The 23,675-nt window shown below is 39.1% G+C and overlaps 1 protein-coding gene across 1 annotated transcript in view; it reads right to left on the minus strand.

Annotated features, from left to right (window-relative positions):
• Nucleotides 1-23,675, minus strand: part of LOC102845718 (uncharacterized protein C3orf26 homolog) — an 86,752-nt gene that overhangs the window by 18,034 nt on the left and 45,043 nt on the right. The window contains exons 3-5 of the mRNA XM_006890042.1: nt 7,398-7,469; nt 3,756-3,885; nt 134-193 (exon numbers count right to left, since the gene is read on the minus strand). Coding sequence (XP_006890104.1) covers nt 134-193; nt 3,756-3,885; nt 7,398-7,469 — 262 coding nt within the window. The remainder of the gene's footprint in view (nt 1-133; nt 194-3,755; nt 3,886-7,397; nt 7,470-23,675) is intronic.

Below are 23,675 nucleotides of genomic sequence, written 5' to 3' on the forward strand. Positions count from 1 at the left end.
TTTTTAAAAAGCCTCCATTCAGAATCCATTTAAAATTTAAACTTTTCATTTTATTTTAAAGTGACAGATCTTATTTTTTATAGATAAGAAAAACAACTTGATGAATAAATTTAAAAAATCAGTGTTTACTTACTTTCTTTTAGGTAAGATGAAAGACTGTGAGTTAAGTCATTGGGTTTGAGGAAACAGGAGTCTAGAAATAAGAGACACATGTTTTCTTGAATTTTGCAAACAAAACAGATTGAAAAGAAACAACATCTTAGTTAAATTTCTAAAACATTAGTGAAATGGAACACATATATTTTGAAATGTTGCCTAGAATTTTAAAATAAGAAATTTTAATTTATAATCTCCCACTGAGCTGATCGTGATCCGTTGTTGTCGCTGTTAAGATGCCATTGAGTCATCGTGACCCTACGCACAGCAAAATGCAACACTGCCTTGTCCTGCACTATCCCCACAGTCAATGCTGTGTCAGAGTCCATCTGTATCTATATCTTGGAAAACAGATAAGTAATATACAGTAGATGAAAACATTTAATACTGTGTAGCAAGCAGAAGTAATGAATTAGATGTATGTAAAGCTAGGACAAATCTTAAACAAATACTGAGTAAAGAATGAGAACTTTAGACCTAAAAATTTAAATAAAATTCGAGCATTAACATACATGACATCTTTTACAAGGCTACACATATATTTACAAAATTTACATCCATATATTAAATATCTGTGGGGAAATGGGAGTGTAGATTAGTGAAGAATGAGGATAATACAACAAAATATAGCATAACACATTAGACTAAAGAATAAGGGCCTCCCCTAAACAATGGTGATCATGGTGGATGATTAACCTTGTATCTGAGGTCAAGATGAAAGCAGTGTCATGTTTATTATCCTAATTTATTCTTCAAGAAAGGGCATACTTATAAAACACAGCATAGTGGCACAGAGTAAATGATTACTAAATTAAAAGATACTTATACTCTGATCCAGCACGTAGAACTTCAAATGTGTTGTTTCCTATATTTTCTGGAACCTCTGTTAGACTTAAAAATAATTTTCCAAACCTGGATATGATAAAAATAACCTGGAGCACTTCTCAAAATATACAGATTCTTGAGATGGAAGATCTTTAAGTAGTGAGTTAGAATCCCTTGGGGGGTGGGCCTAGGAATTTTTTTTTTTAAAGAAGTTATTTGGTGATCCAGTCACAGCTAGCTTATAGGCTTTTAGGAATCACTGATCAAAACCAACCTAAAAACCCACACAGCTGAGAGTCTAATTAGTCCCAAGCAGCTCCTGCTTTGAAACCTTAATTATGTGCCCATGTGTAAGGCATTAACAATGTACAGTGCACAGTATTAATTGAAAAGACATGTTCCTGCCCTAAAGACACAACCAACCTCAAACAAAAACCAAGTTAGACACTTGGTAAATTAATAGCCACAATATTTTATTATTTATATCCACCTTTTGTTTCTGTTCTGTTCCTACCCGAGCCTGTTTCAAATCATCAATGGTCTGTCTCTCCCTCTCTTCTCTAGCATGGCTTCCTTTCTGTCCTTGGCCTTATCAACGCAGTTACAGGGATTTTTCTCCTAAACCTCCTTGATGTCTCAGTATGGTCTACTTTCCTAACTGCAAGAGGCAGCCTATACTTTGTGGCTTTGAGCATTTCTAACATACTCTTCTTCTCTAACTGACGACACCATCATTCTTAATTACTGAACTCTGCTGTAACAACAGTATCACACAGACTTACCATGGCACTGAAATGTCATTTTAGAAAATCTCTTCTGACTTTCAACTTTCTACAGTTCTCAGTTCTAGAGATAAGTTTTGATTTAACAAGATTTATGAGGGACTGATCCTTGGAGAAGGACATCAAGCTCGGAAGAGTGGAGGGATAGCACAGGAGAGGAAGACCCCAGATAAAATGGATTGATACAGTGACTGTGGCAATGGGGATTGGTGTGTTGGAGTCAGTGAGACTGGCTCAGGACAGGGCAGGATTCAGAGCTGTTGTACATATGGTGGTGAGTCATAGAAGACTCAACAGCACGTAACAACAACAACAACATGAGATACGGGAACTCCAGTTCTTGTTAACTTGTCTTGGAAATGATTCAAGTTCATGGTGCCCCTCATGTGTGGAGCAGAACTGCTCCCTGGGGTTTTCAAGGTTGTAACCTTTGCAAAGCAGTTTGCCAGGTCTTCCTAGGCATCTCTGGATGGGTTTGAAGTGCCAATCATTTGGTTAGTAGTTGAGCACTGAACAATCTGTCCCATCAGTGACAGTATCTATGCTGTAATCTCATAGATCATAAATGTATTATATCTAGACATGTAGAAAATCAAAGGTCAGAAGAGATTTTTTAAAAAAATGTCACTTGAGTGCCATACTAAGTCTGTGTTATATTCTTGTTCATTCGAGTTCAATAGCGAAGAAAGATGTGAAGTTGGTGAGTGAGGAGGGTGCTTTGTAATTACTGTGTATGGGCCCTCTGAGCCTAGGACTCCAGCTCTCACTCCTGTGGAAATGCACTCCACATGAAGGGTATTCTTAGAGAAGAAACAGGCAGGGGCACTCAGGTCTTCATACTCCATGTGCACTTTTATTTAAAAGCATATCACAAAAGGATTCTAAAGGTTTCGGGGACAGATTGTTCCTTGGCTTCTCAGGAAAGCATCAAGTTGTAATGGAAAAGGCAGTCTAGTTCCTCTTGACTTTTCCTAAAGGCAGCATATTCCCGTTAATATCTCCTACAGGAGATCTTCCTAGTCATCCATAAACGGCTCATCTAACTAAGCAGGAGGCCGCAAATCTTTAGTGGTGTCATTTTATGGCACTATCTCTTTGCTTCCGGCCTTGCCTGAAAAGAGTTACAGGCTGGATTATAATTAAGATGGACAGTTGTAAGAATTATGCAACACTCTTTAGGGTAAATGTAAACACTGGTAGGCAGTGGTTCTCAGACACTAGTAGGCTTGAGAATGAGGTGGGAGGAGGCGGCAGTTTTGCTAAAAAGGCAACATTTTGTTCTAACCTTTCAACAGCCTACATGAAAATTACTGGGCTAAAACAGAAGTAATAAACTGTGAATAGAAATTCATGATTATAAACAACAAAACAAAGATAGACATTAAAGTTTTATTTATAAAGTCTGAGTAAGTCAATGTTTCATACAATAAATGTGTGCTCTGTGTGTGTCTCTATTTTCACTTGACTTCTATCCTTATTAGGCAAACTGCTGGTGCAGCTGGTTTGATCTCAGCTACGAATGGAAAGGTTGATGGTTTAAACCCACCAGATGCTCAGTGAGTAAGATATACTTCTGTAAAGATTTATGACCTTGGACACCTGATGGGGCAACTCTACTGCCCTTAGGGTTGCTATGGGTTGGAATCAGCTCGGCAGGAATGGGTTTGGTGTTTTGGTTTCTAAACTTTTTAGAAACTCTATTAGGTTAGGAAAAGGAGTATTAACACAAGGAAATGATAGTAATTGATTAGCTAATATACATAACAGTAAAGAAAGATGAACTTGTTTTGCTCCTTATCATCAAGAAAATTGCTAGCAATTAAGAATCGTTAGAATCAACTCATAAATGACCTTCCAGCAAATTTTCAGAAGCAATAAACTGCACAGGAGCAGACTGCCCACCTTTCTCTCACAGAGCAGCTGGTGGACCTGTATCATGCTCAACGATTAATTTGGTTGGGGTGGAGTAACTAGGGAGAAGCATGGTCCTACCTGGTAGGTTCAGTTCTTCTAATTCAATCACTGAGCGATTACGGCTATAATAGTCTTTCATCAGCTTCTGCAGGTCTTCGGGTGTTCCTGGCTTGGGTTCTGATTTTGCTAGTATGTCAGTAATTTTCTTCTAAGATATAAAAAGTAAGAAGAATGGGGAGATAGATTTTAGAATGAGATTTGACTGAGATTGCTTTAAACTGCACACAGCTTTTGGTAACAGTCTGACATGAATGTGATTTCTAATCAATACATATGAGGATAACCATTGCTTTGAAAAATCAACAGAAGACTTATAGATTTTTTCCAACTCCTGGTCCTCTGACTTCTGGGAGAACAAAAATTCCTAAAGGAGCTTTTAGAAAAAAGATAATACTTTCTGTTAAAGGTTAAGAAATCTTATTTTTTTGGAAAATATTTTTAGGATCTCTTTAAGGCCTAGATGATTTGTATTTCTGGAAGAGTGAACTTTGATAATTTCTTGCCCAGTGGTTTTTGAGGGGCTGAGTCTCATTTTGGATTTCTGAGATTAGAGTAAAATTTGTAAGACTAATCCTTCAAATTGTGGTGCTGGGAAAGAGTCTTGAACATACCATGGAAGAAAACAAATAGGACTGGAGAGTGTGAAATCAAGATTCTCCTTGGAGGCTAGGATTATGAAGCCCCATCTCACATACTTTGAGTACATGGCCAGAAGAGACTGGTCCTTGAAGAAGGACATCATGCTGGGAAGGATGGAGGGACAGCCGAGGAGAGGAAGACCCAGGATGATATGTATTGATATGGATTGTCTCAGGACATGGCAGGCTTCAGAGATGCTGTACACAGGGTCGCTATGAGTTGCAGGTGACTCGATGGCACATAACAACAACAACAACAACAACAACAACAACACAAGAATCTCAACAGAGGAACCTACTGAAAATGGTTTTAGACTCCCACTTTCCAAGCTTTTGTAGGATGGCCTTAGAGTAATTGGTAGAAAGCATAACATATATTACAGGCAATAATTTCCAATGTCTATTTTTATTCTGACTCATTTGTGTTTTAATTATTCAGTGTGTGCAATGTAGAAACACACAGTGTTGATTTAATTTTCATCATAAACTCCCTTCACACTTCTTTACAATGTTTCACTAAAGACACAGAGGGTTTTTTTTCCTCTCTTCCTCTCATCCCAGTATTTTTCTTCTTTCCATTATATTCTCATTTCTACAGTACTGCCAAGAATGGTCAAGGTTCTGTTAAGTGAATTAACTTTTTTAACATATGCCATCTGTGGGTATATTTTAGTGTAGCCTCAGTTAAGGCTAAACTATCTAGTGAGGGTTCTGACCTTGAACCACCAAGAAGCTAGTACTCCTGAAGACCATTAGTGTGCAAACTATCAAAGAGAAGTTAAAGTCACCTCTTTAAGGACTTGCCAAACCTCAGCCAATTTGGCATCTCTCATCTTCCTATTTGGCCATTTTCAAGAAAAGAAAACATATTCATATATACTTTGAGTTTTCTAAAAGCTTGCTGTTAAGTAATTGGGTTGAGTCCATCTTCTTTCCTCTAATCCCAATCATATTTCCTCTGCTGACTTCAGCATTAGACCCTTCTTGGCAAGCAGAGAATTACACTGCTGTTTTCACAACTCTAGTGCAAGGTCAAACTCAGCCATGTTTTCTTCAAGGCTGCGATGGAAGAAAGTTTGTATTGGAGCAACAGTCTTCCCTTTGCTCACAGGAAAGTTCCGAAAGGGAAAGGGAACTTTTTGTCTTAAATTATAGCTCTAAATTAGAGTCAGAAATATCATATTCTTATACTACCTTCATCTACTTACTATTTTCTTTTAATTATTACTTGAAAGTATAAGATCTTCAAAGACTATAATGGCTAGGAAAGGGAGGTTGGTAAATTGCTTAGACCTCTTTTTAAAAAATTATTATTAATTTTAATGAAAGTTTACAGAGACTCAGATCTTCCATTCATTCACTGTTGCACATTTTCCCCTACCCCTACCACCCGCCCCTATTTGGTCTTTTTTTTGAAAAGTAAAAGAAAAATTATTTCATTGTTATACAATTCCTCCCCCCAAGTCCACTCTACTGTGTAGCTTTTATTATGGACTCCTGTCATGACAATAATACCTAACAATATATACCTTTTAAACAGTTCTCTCCCTCATCTGTTTCAATGCAGTATACATTATTTATCCACTCTTTCTCAGTCTTCCCTCAACCCCCATGTCAGTCCCATTTTACAACAGTAGCCCTAGGCAATATTTGTCCTTGTGTGACTGAGATATTTTACTCAGCATAATGTCCTCCAGGGTCACCCATGTATTGTAGTTTTATGAGCCCCTTGTTTTTCAATGCAGTGTAGTATTCCATTGTGTGAATATACCATAGCTTCTCTATCCATTCGTTTGTTGATGGGTACTTAGGTTGTTTCCAACTCTTTGCTATTGTGAACAAAGCTGCAATAAACATGGGTGTACATATATCTGCTTGGATGACGGTTATGGTCTCTTTAGTGTATATTTCCAGTAGTGGAACTGCTGGGCCAAATGGTATTTCTATTTGCAACTTTTTGAGAAAGCGTCATACAGCCTTCCATAGTGGTTTCACCAATTTATACTCCCACCAACAGTGAAAAAGGGTTCCAGTTTCTACACAACCATGCCAGCATTTGATGTTTGCTCTTCTGTTAAATTTTGCTAGTCTTACTCGGGTGAGATGATATCTCATAGTTGTTTTGATTTGCATCTCTTTTAGAGCTGGGGATTTTGAACATTTCTTCATGTGCTTGTTGGCCATCTGAATGTCTTTGGTAAAGTGTCTGTTCATATCCTGTGCCCATTTTTCAATTTGATTATTTACCTTTACCTTGTCGTGGTGCTCAAGTATTTTATAAATTCTAAATGTAAGTCCCTTGTCTAACATGTCATTACCATATATTTTTTCCCCCAATCTGAAGCTTCCCCTTTTACCCTGCTGGAGAAGTTTTTGGATGTGCATAGGGATTTGATTCTTAGGAGGTCTCATACATCTATTTTATCCTCTCCTGGTTGTAGATTTTCCAGGATGCTTGGAAGACTGTCTATGTTGTGGATTAGGACTTCTAGAGTTCTTCCAAACTCTTCTTTAATGAAGTTTAAAGTTTTTGGTTTTAGTCCTAGGTCTATGATCCATTTTGAATTGATTTTTGTGTATGGAGTGAGGTGTGGATCTTGTTTGAATTTTCTGCAGATAGTTTTCCAATTTTGCCAGCACCGTTTGTTAAAAATGCTGTTCATAATGGTTGCACTCTATTTCATCCAGAGTCAGAGGGGCCAGTGGCCACGATAGCTCTGGGCTCCTTCTAGAATTAGAAACCCATGTTTGAATTTTAACCACAGTGAAAACAAAGAGTGGATAACAGACATGCTTGGTGCTTTAGTAGACTAAAATAGGAGCCAGAAAAAATGTACTTTTAGCTTAAGAAGAACTATTCCTTGCTAGTGACCTTAGAAATGTCTTCAAACCGTATCAGGTCTTGCAATTTCTGCATCTAAAAAGTGAAGATGAAATAACTGCCTTATCAGAGTATAACTTATACATACATGTGTGATGAAAACTAAGTGTGACACACTTTGTAAGAAATTATGACTATTACCTTTTTCCTCTTCTTGGTCTTTGTGGCTTCCACTTTTGTTTCTTTTGGTGGTATCAAAAAGCATTCTTTAGCCTATAAAGAAATACAAAAAAGGAAACTTTGATTTAGTGTGATGAGATCAGCCACCAGTATAAATCCCTGAGTACCTTTTGCTAGGTATGTGTTCTTCAGAGTAGTTTAGTTAACATCTTTAGACAAAATAGTGCAGAGAGACCTCTTCTAGACTATTACCTAGGACATAGGCTGAGAAAAAGTCAGAGAGTGCAGATGAACCAGGACAGGAAAATCTCTGAACACTGGTTGAAATAAACGAGTGTGTCTATGTGCATTTGGGGTGGTAGTCTAGGGTATTCAAAATTAAAGAATATGGCCTGTTTATAAAGTAGAGGCAAAAATAGATTTGATGAAGACTAGGATGTGGTAAGAGCTTTTGACAAGAGTGATTGGAGTGTGCCACGAATTAGTTCCCTGTGATTCTGTATTTCACATCAATGTGTTTGGGTTTGTTGGATTTTTTAAAAAAATGTATTATGCATTTAAAAAATTATTTAAGAATTTCTGTGCCTTTTCAATAGACACAGGAAAGCTCACAGTAAAAACTCGTTGCTGTTGAGTTGTTTTTGAGCTGCTGTTAAGATGGTTTTGACCTTCCTTGGGTTTCAGAGGCTGTACATCTTAACCTGAGGAGATGGTTCATTTTTCTCCCTCAAATCACCAGAGGCACGTGGCCTTTTGGTTAGCAGCTCTGATGGCATAATCTGTACTATGTTGTGCTACTGACCAAAAGACTGTGCATCTCATGTGGAGTGAAGTAGCTCTGTCATATAAGGACAAATACTGCAGAAGACCACTATTGTGAAAATAGGAAGATCACTGAGCAAGATAGGTATAAATGTTCAAAAGGGGAAGGAGAAGGAGAAATGAAGGAAGAAAAAGAGAAAGAGGGGGGAAAATCACTGGGATAACAGAGGTTGGTGGGTGGAGGGGGTTAAGAAATAGGAAAGATTCAATGAGGACTTTTCAATGATATATTTTATTGCATTATGCAGATGACACAACCCTACTTGCTAAAACTGAGGAGGACCTGACGCGCTTGCTGCAGAGGGTCAAGGACTGTATCCTCCTATGTGGATTGAGGCTCAAGATCAAGAAGACAAAGATTCTCACTACTGGACCAATTGGCAGCATCAGGTGAAGAGACTGAGATTGTTCACAGCTTTAGTTTGCTTGGCTCCACAGTCAGCGCTCTTGGCACCAGCAGCCAGGAAATAAAAAAACATATTATGATGGAAAAGTCTGGTGTTAGGGACCTCTCCAAAGGACTGAAGAGCAATGGAGTCTCTCTGGAGACTAAGGTGTGTCTGATACAGGCCATGGTCTTTGCAGTCACTTGTTATGCATCAGAGAGTTGGACAATGACTAGGGAGGATAGAAGAAGAATTGATGCCTTCGAGCTGTGATGCTGGAGAATAGTATTGAGGGTACCATGGACTGCTAAGAAAACAAACAGATACATCCTGGAGAGGGTTAAAGCAGGCTGCTCCTTGGAGGCAAGGATTCTGAGGCTTCGTCTGAATACTTTGGACCTGTTGTAAGGAGGGACCGGTCCTTGGGGAGGGACATCGTGCTTGGGAGGTTGGAAGGACAGCACAGGAGGGGAAGGCCCTCTATGAGGTGGATTGATTCAGTGACTGGGGTAATCAGGATGGGTATATTGGAGACAGTGCAATTGGCACAGGACAGAGCAGAGTTTAGGGCTGTTGTACATAGGGTCGCTATGAGTCGTAAGTGACTCGACGGCACGTAACGACAACAACAATAATAACAGTAAAAACATGAATGATTAGATAAAATACAATGCGCATGGATGAAACACAATGTATATGAATGGTTGTATGTAAACTATTAGGGGGAAAAGGCTGTGCACCCCTGCTGGTTCAAATCCTCAGTGAAGGCTGGGCAGTATCTTCCTATTAAGATATGGAAACCAGTGGAGGGTCCATATAAAGCAGGATCAACTGAAGGAAAGTGAGTTTGTTCTTTTGTGTTTTTTAAAAATTATTTTTATAACTCCAGAAAATCTAAAGTCTGCTACATTTCCTTAGGTTTTTAGAAAACCAGATTAATCTACTGTGACTATAAAGTGAATATTTTGCTAATGATCTTGGTTAATACCAAGCAGAGTAACTTATTTTGTCTGTTGCCTTGACCCCTGAGTACCCCACAGAGTTTAGTGTTATTTTTATCCTGAAGGAACTTTCCCCCCTTTAATGTAGAAAAACAGGAAATATGGACCAAGACCTTGCTTTATAAAACAGAATGCCTAGGATTCCATGTTTATTAATCATAAGCAGCAATATAAAATGTTTCCTGTGCTGGACCTTTTATGTAACATCTTCAAACAAGTTGCCAAGATATAAAATGTAAAGTGAAAACATTCTGAGTTTTCCCTTGATTAAGTTTCCATTTCAAGTGGGGAGTACTCAGTTGAAGTTAGTAAGCTACTAACCAAAGCAATCTTGTCTCCTCTGGCTTTGTTTAAAATGATCACAGATGAATCTTTCTACTAAAGCTTGCAGACAGCCTTAAGAATGACCCTGGCCTGACGCCAGGGACAGACATAACACTACGTAATTTCTTCAAGACATGGGCCAGGTCTAACAGTTTCTAAACTGTTCAGATAGGAGAGAAGGGGATTGATTCTAAACATTCTGGATTAAAGTAATGTGGGACTCTTGAAATTTTGAACTCCTTTCAGTTAAAACAAAAACCTTGCAAAGGGCAACTACACAACATATTTAAAGAAAGATACGACCTAATTTCTTATTTAGAAAGTTAAGCTGCCTTTTAGAGTCGGATATGCCAATTTGGTGATGGTACATGCCAATTAGAAACTGGGCTATGGCCACTAATATGTCACAGAAGCTGCCAGAAAGCCGTAAGAGTCGAATTACAAATGAGGCCAACACTTAGCTCAAGCTCCTAAGGCGAAGGCCTGGATGCAATTAGCAGATATCCCCTAAGACACACTGCAGTATCTCATCACCAGTATCAAGGTCTTGGGAAGCAGAGTTAGAAAACGGTTCCATTTATTTGTACACAGAGTTGCTCTCTAGGAGTATGTTCAACTTGCTGGGTTACATTAAGTTTACAAAGCCAATTAACTCAAACTGTTACACAAATTAAACCTTGAAAAAAGCTCAGTTATAAGGACATAATTTTGGAAGAAAAATAGAAATGCAATTCTGAATAATACTCAAGAAAAAAAAAGAAACATGGTTAATGAACTGTTTGTTAAGATGGTGTATCAGATTTAAAAATGTTCGATTCAAATCATTAGTCTGTAAAGCGTGGGTGCTCTCTAGAAGTTACAATCAACCAGCCACTCCATGGCAGAAAGACAGGGAATCTACTCTCATGTGATTTCCTACTGTAGGGACAGCTATGTTCTGACAGGATAGCAGGGACTGAGATTGGAACCAGGTAACTTGTCCATCTAGTTGGGGTAGGATGCTAACGAAGATGTCAAGGTCATGGGACAAATTTCCACAGAGGTAATGTGGCTTCATAGAGAAATTCAAACTCATAGTATTGACAATTACTAAACTTAGCTGTCTTTTGAATGCTCTCAATGACCCTCGGAAAGCCTGGATAAGAAGATGCAGATGACTCAGACTACAGTATTAGCATTTCTGGAAATGAATTCTAACAGCATGAAACTTTGACAGTTCATAAGCAATGCCTCTTTATGTAGTAATTTAAAAACATGTTGGCTAAATAATTATACTTAAAAATTACCCCTTTACCCCCCCCCAAAAGTTTCAAAGGAAGTGATTGAGGCATGTCTCAATCCTTTAAGGTGCCAAAATTTATATCTTTAAAAATGATTCCCCTGGAATAACACGGCAAATCAATCTCAGAATCCCAATAAACTGAAAATAAAATTGAAAAATTATGTATTTACAAGGATTAAGAAACCAAGAAAAAGGATCATGACAGTGCAGAAATGTCCACTTTTTGGAAAAAGAAAAATGTCTAAAAATGAGCAACCTTGTAGTGAGAAAAAGCTAGAACCTGGGGTTTAGGAGCGGTAGAAGCAAACCAGTGAATCTGTTTGACCTGTCAGACTGAAAACAGTTCAATGCTTGCAGGCACATGGTATTACATACTGCAGTGGGCTGACAAGAAAGGGTCTAGCTGAAAGTTTAAACTTAAGAATAATTAATCCCTCACACTAAACTGTGTATTCTTTTCAGGCAGCCACACAACCATCTCAGGACTGCTTCATCCTACCCTGTTCTACTGAGCAGTAAACGGAAGGTTAATTCTCCAAGGAGGCGAAGAGGACCAAGAAATCATGCAGAGACAGGACAAAGACACATACCCATATTCTGACCTTGTTCCAAAATATCTAGAGCAGTCTTACATATTATAAGCAGGAGATTAGTGAATTCTCTGTAAAGAAGGAGGGTGGCCTGAGAAAATGTCTACAAGAGAATGAGCTCTGAGGATCCCCTAGAAAAATCGCAGCTTTTGATTCTATTACCCTCCCAAGAAGTCCACTGATTAACAAGCCATGCTCACATACAAAATATTTCTATCAACTTCTCAATGTATCTACTATATGAATAAACAGCCAAAGTTTGTCAGACATCTAAGGACAATCTCAAACATGAGAAAAAAAAATTTACAGCAACCAAACAAGCAAAAAGAAAGATAATTCAGCTAAAGTACTTAAAACCAATTATAATTAATGTCCTTAATGTACTCAGAGAGAGCTCTGGTGGTCTAGTGAGTACAAGAGTTGCATTGCCAATCCAAAGGTAGAAAGTTCAAACCCACTAGCTGCTTCAATGGAAAAAGATAAACCACCTCCTCCCATGTGATTTACAGTCTGAAAACGGCTGAAGAGTCAGCTAAGAGGTGGTTCTGACTTAAGTCAATGAGTTGAGACTGATTTTAAGATCCTCATGGAGATAACAGATTACATTTAAACATTTAAAGAAATAAGTGAGCTTGAATATAAACGTAAGAGTAAGGTCTGAAGATACAGCCATGGTGGTTAAGGAAGCATGGTACTGGTACAGTAAGAGACACATAGATCAATAGAATAGAATTGAGATCCCAGAAAATGGCTCACTTACCTATGGCCAACTGATTTTTGACAATAAGTCAAGTGGGAAAATGATAGCCTTTTAAACAAATCGTGTTGGGAAAATTGGAAAATCATCTGTAGAAAAGTCAGGCAAGACCCATACCTCACACTATAAACAAAAACCAACTCAAAGTGGATCAGTGACCTAGGAATTAAACCAAAGATTATAAACTTCATCAGAGAAAAGCCTGGAAGAACTCTAGAAGCCCTAATCCACAGTATGAACAGTCTTCCAAGCATAATTTTAAAAAACCCTACAAACAGGAGAGAACAAAATAGATGAAAGGAACCTTCTAAGAATAAAATCCCCAATGATACATTAAAAAAAATAATTCACCATGACCAAGTCGGATTCATAACAGGTAGGCAAGGATGGTTCAACATAAGAAAAACAATCAGTGTAATTCATCACATTAACAAAGCAGAAAACAAGAACTACATGATCCTATCAATTGATGCAGAAAAGGCTTTTGACAAAATCCAACACCCTTTCCTGATTAAAACACTCAACAAAATAGGAATAGAAGGGAATTTCTTCAACATAGTAAAAAGTATGCAAACCCGAGAGCCAGCCTTGTTCTCAATTGAGAGTAAAGGCATTCCCTTTGAGAATAGGAACTAGGCAAGGATGCCCACTATCACCTCTCCTAGCCAATATTGTATTAGAAGTCTTAGTGGTAGCAATAAGACAAGAGAAGGAAATAAGAGATATCAAAATTGGCAAAGAGGAGGTAAAATTATCTCTGCAGATGATATATAGTATACTTAGAGAGCCCTAAAGACTCAGCAAGAAAACTACTGGACATAGTTGACCAATTCAGCAAAGTGACAGGTTACAAGATCAACATACAAAAATCAACTGTATTTCTCTATAGTGACAAAGAGAATACAGAACTGGAGCTAAGAAAAACAATACCCATCAAAATAGTTAATCACAAGATTAAATACTTTGGAGTAAATCTAACTAGAAACACAAAGTATCTGTTCAAAGAAAATTACAAAACATTACTACAAGAAACAAAAAGAGACCTGAAGAAATAAAAGAATATCCCTTGCTCATGATTGTGAAAATGACAATCCTACCAAAGGCAGTTTACACATTCAGTGCAATCCCAATACAAATACCAATTCCATTCTTAAACGAGGTAGAAAAGGCAATCTCCAATTTCATTTGGAATGGAGAGACCCCGAATAAGCAAAGCACTCCTTAAAAAGAGAAACAAGGGCCTGGTCTTTCCTGGAAACGTGTCTGAAATGCATGAGATGAAGACTTGCCATCCTTATTTCTAATACACCTTTTATGGCTGTACTTTCTCCAAGACATATTTTCTCTTCTTCTAGAAGTCTCTGAAATAATCAGTGGTCTTTACCAATAAGTAATTCAAACAACAACGAGAGAGAGAGAGAGAGAGAGAGAGAATAAAATCCCTATGCACATCAAAAAACTTCTCCAACAGGTAAAAAAGGAAAGCACAAACTGGGAAATAATATTTGGTAATGATATACCTGATAAGGGACTCATATATAAATTTTATAGAATACTCCTGCACCTCAACAAGAAAAGGTAAACAGCTCAATCGCAAAATGGGCACAGGATATAAATAGATACTGCACCAAAGAAAACATCCAGAAGGCAAACAAACACATGAAGAAATGTTCAAAATCCCTAGCTATCAGAGGGATGCAAATCAAAACAACCATAAGATATCATGTCACTTCAGCAATAATAGCAAACTACAAACGTTGGTGAGGTTGTGGAAAAACTGGAATCTTATTCACTGCTGGCAGGAGTGTAAAATGATGCAATAATGATGGAAGGCAATGTGACACTTTCTGACAAAGTTGGAAACAGAAATACCATTTGACCCAGCAATTCCACTACTGGGAATATACCCTAAGGAAACCAGAACCACCATTCAAACAGATGTATGCAACCCATGTTTTTTGCTGCATTATTCACAACAGCAAAGAGATGGAAGCAACTCAAGTGCCCATCAAGAAATGAATGATAAAAACTTATGGTATATCAACCCCCCCAATCTTATGATCTATTCATACAATGGAATACTATGCAGCACTGAAAAATAATGAACTTGTCAAACATTACACAACATGGGTGACCCTGGAAGACATTATGTTGAGTGAAATGTCTCAGTCTCAAAAGGACAAATATTGCACAGCACCAATGTTATGAAGGAGGACCAACATGGAGGAGAACAGGAAGAGAGTGATAGATAATAAACATTGCATTGGGACAGATGAGGGGAAGAACTATCTGAAAAGAATATATGATTATATGATTAGGCATTATACATATGACAATAATCTGGAACAAGGGGTGTATTACGAGATGGGTTGGGGAATGAGGGGTGCGGGAAGAAAATATGCAACAATGAATAATAATAAAAAAAAGAAAAAAACCAAGATTAGGAGAAGACTCATGAACAATTTGCATTACGCAAATGATCCAACCTTAGTTACTGAAAGTGAGGAGGGCTTGAAATGCTTGCTACATAAGCTCTAAGACTATAGTGTTTATATGCACTGCATCTAAACATCAAGAAAAACCATCACTTGACTGATAAGCAACATCATGATAGATGGAGAAAAGATTGAGATAGTCAGTGATTTACTTGGATCCACAATTAACACTTTGGGTATCAACAATCAGAAGATCAGAAGATGTGCTGAACTGGGAAAGTCAGCTGTCAGGGACCTCTCCAAATGACTGAGGAGTAGTAATGTCAGTTTGTAGACTAAGGTGCACCTGAGTTACGCCATGGTCTTCTCAATCATTCGAGAGCTGGACAATGACTAAGGATGACAGAAGAAGAACTGGTGCCTTTGAGCTGGAGTATTAAGGACCCAAGGGGACTTCTGCTTGATGTAAGATGTAGACAGAGGCACAGCCCTAAGCCATAACTGTGAAATGACGGAAACTCTGAGGTAATAAATTTTTATGGTTTTAAGATGGTAAGTTCAGTGGTTATTTATTTTGCAACAATGCTAATCCAAAGAGTAAAAGAATAGAGAAAGCAGTATGGGAAAGAAGATGAACCAGAGTTTCGCTTTCTCTTGGCAAGACAAGAATGATCTTGGAGAGTAGGGATGGAAGAAGCCCTGAGGTAGCAGAAAATGCTGAAGGAAGGAAATAACAGGAAAATACAACAGCAGTAATTAAGTAGGAAGGAAAACACAGAAGTACTCTTGATGAAGTTTTAATTACGATCCAAGGAGAGAAAAGGCTAGTTAAAAAAGAAGCCCAGAGTGATCTTGGAAGGGGAAAGGCTGGCTCATGGAAACACGGAAAGGCTACTGATGTCATGGAGGCATCAACAAAAAAGTCACGAAATTCTTCATAAGGGATTTTATTCTGGGAACCACAGTTACAAAGGCACTAGGGCTGGCTCTGAAATGGCTAGTGCTGAGGAGGGAAAAGGGTGATGCAATCTCTACGAGTCGGAGAATTCATCATTTGTTTTGGAAGCAATATCTGGAAAAAAATGAAATGCTGGCAAAAGTTTATACTCACATTATTAAGCAGGCCAAGGATGATTATTTAGATGTGAAATGGTTGCTAGAGATGATGTAGTTGTATGGATAAACCCCCCCCCCCGCCCCTTTTTTTATAAAGTTGTAAATTTGCAGCTTGAAGTACTGGACAGACCAGAGGCACAGACTCAGCAATTCAAATGTGAGGCCCAGCTGTGGTAAAGGGGGGGAGCACCATCTGTCTTGATGGAAACTCGAACCTGGTGACATTAGAGTCTAACTCTGTATTACAGCTGGGAGCTTAAGGCTAGGCAGTCTCTGCAAAGGCATAAAGCAGCACTGTAAGAAACATCAAAGCAACTTTGCAAATTTGAAAAAAAAACACTGGAAAATCTGAATTATTAGGAAATAATTTTTATTTTACTTTTCTTTATTTTAAAATCCAAGAAAAAATGTAATAACTTTTTTAATAACCAAATATTCAGTCACAACTGTCAAATAATCCAAGTGTTCCATATTAAGATAAGTACTGCTCAGAAAAACCAGACCCAGAACTTAAACCTGGTGAGTTGATTCTGACTCTTGTGACCCTGCACGACAGAGGAGAACTCCTCCAGGGTTTCCTAGGAGGTCATTTTTCCAGAAACCGTCTGACACATCCTTCTACTGTGGAGTGACTGGTTGGTTCAAACAACCAATTTTTTGGTTGGCAGTCAAGTGTTAAACCATTGCGCCACCAAAGCTCCTTCTAGGGACTACAGAGAACACAAAAGAAACTCAGGCCTGAGGTGTGTGTTCATGAATCTGGGAGACACAAGGCCCACACACATAAAGACTTGACAGAGAAAGACTTGACTAAGGACAATGACAGGAAGGTCCTCCTTTGAGCAGTGAAATGGGTTACAGAGAGAGAAGCTCATCAAGAGAGAGAGGACGGGGAGCCCATTATAGAACCAGATGGACTGGCTGGCCCATCACAGATGAACAAGGAAAGAACCCAATCTTTAATCCCTCTTGACAGAGGAGTGAGCTTAGATTTAGGGAACAGAGTTGGGATATTTTCTCTGGCTAGGATTTGTACTCTTCCAAACAATTTTGATAAAACTATAGCAAGAGAGAGGTAGGCTAAAATGGGCGGCAAAAGAATAAGTTTTTCCAATTTTTCTATTCAGTGAAAAGAGCAATGGCATGTGTCCAACAAATGACACAAAGATAGCTTGTTGTTAGATGCCATCAATTTGTCTATGGCTCATAGAAACCTTATGAACAACAGATCTGCATCTTACCCCACCTTGTGCCACCATCATCGTCTCTGGTATAGTTGAGCCCACTGCTTAGTGACTCTGACAATCCATCTTGTTCCCCGCATGATATCTTTTCCCAAGGACTGGTCCCTCTAGACAACAATGCTTAAAGAGACGAAGTTTCACCATCCTTGCCTTTAAGAAGGACTGTGGCTGCACTTTCCCCTAGAGAGACTTGCTTGTTCTTTTGGCAGTTTATGGGATATCTAGTACACGGCTCCAACACCACAATTCAAAGGCAGAGATTCTTTTCTTATCCTTATTGACTGTCCAACTTTCAGTAGCATGCAAAGGAACAGAAAATGCCATGGTTTGGATCAGGCACATCTTAGTTTTAAAACTGAAACTCCTGCTCTTTAGCACTATGCAGAGGTTATTTTTTTAAAATTAATTTTAATGAAAGTTTACAGAGACTTTGGGTTTCCATTCATTTATTGTTGCACTTTTCTCCCTGCCCAACCTCCCCCCACCCCAGTTAGCTCTTCTCTTTGAAAAGTAAAAGAAAAATTTTTTCATTGTTATACAATCCCTCCCCCCAAGTCTACTCCACTATGCAGCCTTTGTTCTAGACTCCTGTCATGACAATTATACCTAATCATATATTCCTTTTAAACAGTTCTCTCCCTCATCTGTTTTAATGCAGTATACATTATTTATCCCATATTTCTCCATCTCTCCCAACCCTGATGTCAGTCCTGTTCTACAACAGTGGCACTATGCACTATTTGTCCTTTTGTGACCGAGATATTTCACACAGCATGTCCTCCAGCATCACCCATTTTGTTTATTTCATGAGTTCCTTATTTTTCAATGCTGCATAGTATTCCACTGTGTGAATGAATATACTACAGCTGCTCTATCCATTTGTTTGTTGATGAGCACTTAGGTTGTTTCCAAAGCTTTGCTATTGTGAACAAAGCCACGATAAACATGGGTGTGCAGGAGAGGTTCTTTACAGTAGATTTTCCCAATGTAACATTTCTTTTGATTTTGTAACAATCATCCATTGATACTGATTGTTAAGTAAAATGAAATTGTTGACAACGTCTATCTTTTCTGCATCTATCATGATGTTCTCTATTGGTCTAGTGGTGAGAAATTGACTATGGATCACAACAAACTGTGGCTGACTTTGAGAAGAATGGGAATCCCAGAACACTTGATTGTGCTAATGCGAAACCCATACTTGGACCAAGAGGCCATTGTCAGAACAGAGGAAGGAAACACTGCATGGTTCAAAACTGGAAAGAGTGTGTGCCAAGGACGTATTCTATCACCATACCTTTTCAATCTATATGCAGAACAGATTATCCAGGAGGCTGGGTTCTATTTATGAGGAGGAATGTGGCATCAGGAGTGGAGGAAGACTCATCAACAACCTGCGTTATATGGATGACACAACTTTGCTGAAACTGAGAAGGACCTGAAGCGCTTGCTGTAGAAGGTCAAGGACTACAGCCTTCAATATAGATTGATGCTCAACATCAAGAAAACAAAGATTCTAGGAAGCTCTGGTGGCCTAGAGGCAAGACACTACCCTGTAATCCTGAAAGCGTGCAGTTCGAATCCACGAGGTGCTCCACTTTAGGAGGGACAATTTTCTCCTGTGCCAGTTGGATCCAATTCAATGGGACACAACAACAACAAAAGAAAACAAAGATTCTCACTACTGGGTCGATTGGCAACATAAAGTTAGTGAAGAGACTGAGACTGTTAACAGCTTTAGTTTGCTTGGCTCCACAATCAGGAAATTAAAAGATGACTTGAATTGGGAAAGTCAGGGACATTTCCAAAGTACTGAAGAGCACTGATGTCAGTCTGGAGACTTAAGTATTTCTGATCCAGGCCACAGACTTCACAATCACTTGCTATGCATCAGAAAGCTGGACAGTGACTAAGGATGATAGAAGGAAAATGGATGCCTTTGAGATGTGGTGCTAGAGAAGAGTGTTGATAGGGTGAAACCAGGCTGTTCCTGGGAAACAAGGATTCTGAGGTTTTGTCTGACATACTTTGGACATACTGGTCCCTGGTTACAAGGAGGGACCAGTCCTCAGAGAGGGATGTCATGCTTAGGAGGGTGGAGGGACAGCATAAGAGAGGAAGACCCTTGATAAGATGGATTGATTCAGTGGCTGAGGTAATAGTGGTAGTTGTGTCAGAGACAAAAAGGTTGGCCCAGGATAGAGCAGGGTTCAGGTCTGTTGTACAAAGGATTGCTATGAATCACATGCGACTCGACAGCACATAACAACAACAACAGGTGAATGGTCACAGAAATGAATCCATTTAACTCTCTTCTCTGCTTTTTCTTCTGCTTCTTACGGTTCTATGCCTTGAGGGTTGTCAGAAAAGAAAAGCCAAGGAGGGAGAAGGTACAAAAGGGATAGAAACCTTAGCAGTGCTGATGGCTCCATCAATAAAAATACCAGCAAAGAGGTAGGCTCAGGTGAACTTATTAATGCAAATCTGTTCTTTCATTATTGGTTCACAAAAGTGATGAGAAGGCAAGAAGAAAAAAAAAGGAAATACGGAAAAGAAAACGAAAGAAAGTTGTGCATGAAGAAGACTATTTGGATATAAGTTCTTCACGTAGGCACTGATGAAGGGCAAAGGTCACACAAGACACGCCTCCTGGTTTGTGTGGTGGGTAAGTGAAACCTCTTCTTGAGGAAATAAATTGAAAAATCTATGGATGTAAACCTGTAGGAATATGAAATAATGGTTAAAATTACATGTGGATTTGGGCTTTTGAATAAAATGTTCAATGCCTGGAGAGAAAAAATATTTAACCCCTTTCTATATTCTGTTTCTGTTAAAGGGGGAAAAAATGAACAGAATAAAAAAGAGTGAGGTCATTTTACTGTAATAATTAGTACTTTAATACACACTCTATCAACCACTCACTATCTGAAGTCCTGAAGGTATATTAACTCACTTAATCCACAAAGACGTACAGCAATTAACACTGCTTTTCAAGTGACTTTGAGGCATGGAGCATAGTTTGACAAAGATCACAAATGCTTTTAGCGTGCCCACAAACTTTGTGTAAAGCGACTCATTAGAGGAACAAGTTTAGGGCTACAGTGAGAATAAGACCACTTCCCACTGTGACAAAGATAAAAACTTCTGACAATCAGTCAATGATCCTTAGAAAACAAAACAGTGATAGCATAGATTGATCCACCAGAAGCAGCAAATGAATGTGAGCAGCGCTTTAAAGTCCAGTGTTGCCGGTAGCTGTGGCTGAGTTGGCTTCAGCTCCCAGTGATGGCTAAGTACCACGGAACAAAACCCAGCCCGATCCTGTGCCATCCTCCCTGTCTCTGCTCTGCACAAGCCCATTGCTTCAGTCAGTCTGTCTCACTGTCACTCTCTCCCACGGAGAGCCTTTCTCTCCTTCACTGACCTTCTGCTTTGCTAGGCATGATGTAATTTCCCAGGGAGCGGCCCCTCCTGACAACATGCCCAAAGTCTGAGAGATGAAATATCACCCGACTAGCCTCTAAGGAGCACTCTAGCTGCACTTTTTCCAAGAGAGATTTGTTTTTTCTTTTGGCAGTTCATAGTATACGCAAAATTCTTTGCCAACGCCAGAATTCAAAGGCATCAGTTCCCAAAGACCAGTTGGAAGATGAATAAAAAGGCATGAAGTAGCTAGCTTACAAGGTAAAATGAATGTAGTTATTAGTAAGATGATTTTAAGGGGGGGAACCCCCACAACGTAAATGAAAGATTGTACAAAACACAATATATATGGGGGGGAAACCTTAACTTTTTTTAAAAAAAAAGGCAAAAAGGCCCCAACTATAGCAAAATATATCCAAGTGCCCACTTATAGAAACATGGAAGCAACAAATCCTGTGATAATTCTGCACACAAAAGACCATAATGACTGGTGAAAACAAGCACCAGGAGCCCTCGGACAGGGTAGGGTGACACTGTTCATGCAGGGGATAATCTTGCATATCTTTGCTAATTGTCCCTTTCCTGAAACTTTAGCGAAAAGAATACAAAAGGGGGGAGATTCGGTACAGAAATCCAAGATATCATTAATATCTATCTGTGTGGTAGGGGTGTTGTATACCATCCAGTCTGAACGGGTCCAGAGTTGACTCTTCAGAGGGTTTTCAGAGGCGGTATATCTCACTAAAGGAGGGTGCCTATTTTTCTTGTGCGGAGCAGCTGGTAGATTTAAACAGCATACCTTTGTGTTGGCAGTGCAATTCTTTACCATATACCTACATACTTAAAAGGAAATCTAGTGCTGTAAAGGTCTTCTCTTCATAGGGTCACTATGAATCGTGCTCGATTCGAAGGCAATCAACAACAACAACAAAGGGGTAAAAGGAGCTCTGGTGGTCCAGAGGTTAAACACCCAACTGCTAACCAAAAGGCTGGGCCTCGTACCCATGAGTTGGTCAAAGAAAGAAAAGCTCTGGAAATTCACTTCTGTAAAGATTGTTGTTGTTGATATGTACCATCGAGTTGACTACATCTTATAGCAACCCTATGCCTAATAGCTCTGAACCCTGCTCTATCCTGAGCCAATCTCACTGTCTCTGAAACACCTACCCTCATTACTCCAGTGTCAATCCATCTCATCCAGGTTGTCTTTTCGTGCACTGTTCCCTCCATGCTGCAAAGCAGGATATCCTTCTCCAAAGACTGATCCCTCCTGGCTATATGACCAAAGTATATGAGATAGAGTTTCAAAATCCTTGCCTTCAAGGAGCATGTTGGTTTCACCCTCTCCAAGGCTGGCCTGTTAGTTCTCTTGGCAGTCTATGGTATGTGCATCACTCTTCTTCATCACCACAATTCAAAGGCATCAATTCTTCTGTCATCCAAGGCCATTATCCAGCTCGCGGATTCATAGCAAATATTTACAAAGACTAATTCCTGGAGCAGGTGCACCTTAGTCTCTAGACTGATATCCTTGCTCTTCAGCACTGTGAAGAGGTCCCTGACAGTAGATTTTCCTAATGCAATTTGACTTTTGATTTCTTGACTGCTGGTACCAAAAGCGTTGACTGCTGAACTGAGCAAGCTGAAATTATTAACAATCTCAATCTCTTCTCCACTGGCATGATGCTGCCAATTGGCCCTGTGTTGTGAATCTCTGTTTTCTTGATGCTGAACTTCATCTATATTGCAAACTATAGTCCTTGGCCCTCTACAGCAGATGTTTTCAGGTCCTCCTCAGTTTCTGCAAGTAGTTGCTGATGAGTCTTCTGCAATCCTAATGCCACATTCCTCCTCATAAAATCTAGACTCTTGAAGGATTTGTTCTGCATATGATTGAAAAGGTCTGGAGACAGGACACATCCCTGACACATTCCTTTTCTGGTTCTGAGTCATGGAGTACTCCCTTGCTTTGTTCTGAGGACTGTTCCTGGACCAAGTAAAGGTTTCACATGAGCACAATCAGGTACTCTGGGATTCCCATTCTTCTCAAGGTTAGGCATAATTTATTGTGATACACACAGTCAAATGTTTTTGCTTAGTCAATGAAACATAGATAGACATTTCTTCGGTACCCTCTGCTTTTGGCCAAGACTTTTCTGACTTTGGCACTGAAGTCCCCACTGCTATGGCCTCTTCTAAATCCAGCTTGTATTTCTGGTATTTCTCTAATGATGTACTGTTCCAATCTCTTTTGGATAATCTTTGCTTGTGTGTGATATTAGTGATATCGTTTGATAATTTCTATACCCTGTTGGATCACCTCTTTTGGAATGGGAACAAATATAGATATCTTCAAGTCAGTTGGCTAGGTGTGTGTCCTACAGACTTCTTGGCACAGCCTGGTGAGCATATCTGGGGAAGCATCTATTTGTTGAAATATGTCAACTGATATTCCATCAACTTCTGGGGCCCTGTTTTTTGCTAATTCCTTCAGAGCAGCTTGAACTTCCTCCTTCATCACCAGTGCCTCTTGAAGATAAGTTGTTTCATGAAACACTTCTGTGTCAGCCTGTTCTTTTTGGTGCAGTGCTTCTGTATACTCCTTCCATGTTCTTTTGATGCTTCCAGGATCATTCAATATTCTGCCCACAGCATCCTTAAGTATTGCAACTTGAGGCTTGAATTTGTTCTTCAGTTTCTTCAGCTTAAGAAATGCTGAGTGAGTTTGACCCTGCAGATTTTCCAACTCTAGCTCTTTGCACATTTCATTAAAACACTCTGCTTTAAAGAATTAATTGTAATACTTTGCTATAATGATTACAGCCTAGGAAACCATTTAGGGCAGTTCTATTCTGTTTTTTGTGGTTTCTATAAAGTAGATTTTTCTCAACAGCACACAGAGACACAAGAGGATTAAGA

Source organism: Elephantulus edwardii, unplaced genomic scaffold (genome assembly GCF_000299155.1).
Source record: "Elephantulus edwardii isolate Elephantulus edwardi_28Jun2011 unplaced genomic scaffold, EleEdw1.0 scaffold00085, whole genome shotgun sequence".
NCBI lineage: Eukaryota > Metazoa > Chordata > Mammalia > Macroscelidea > Macroscelididae > Elephantulus > Elephantulus edwardii.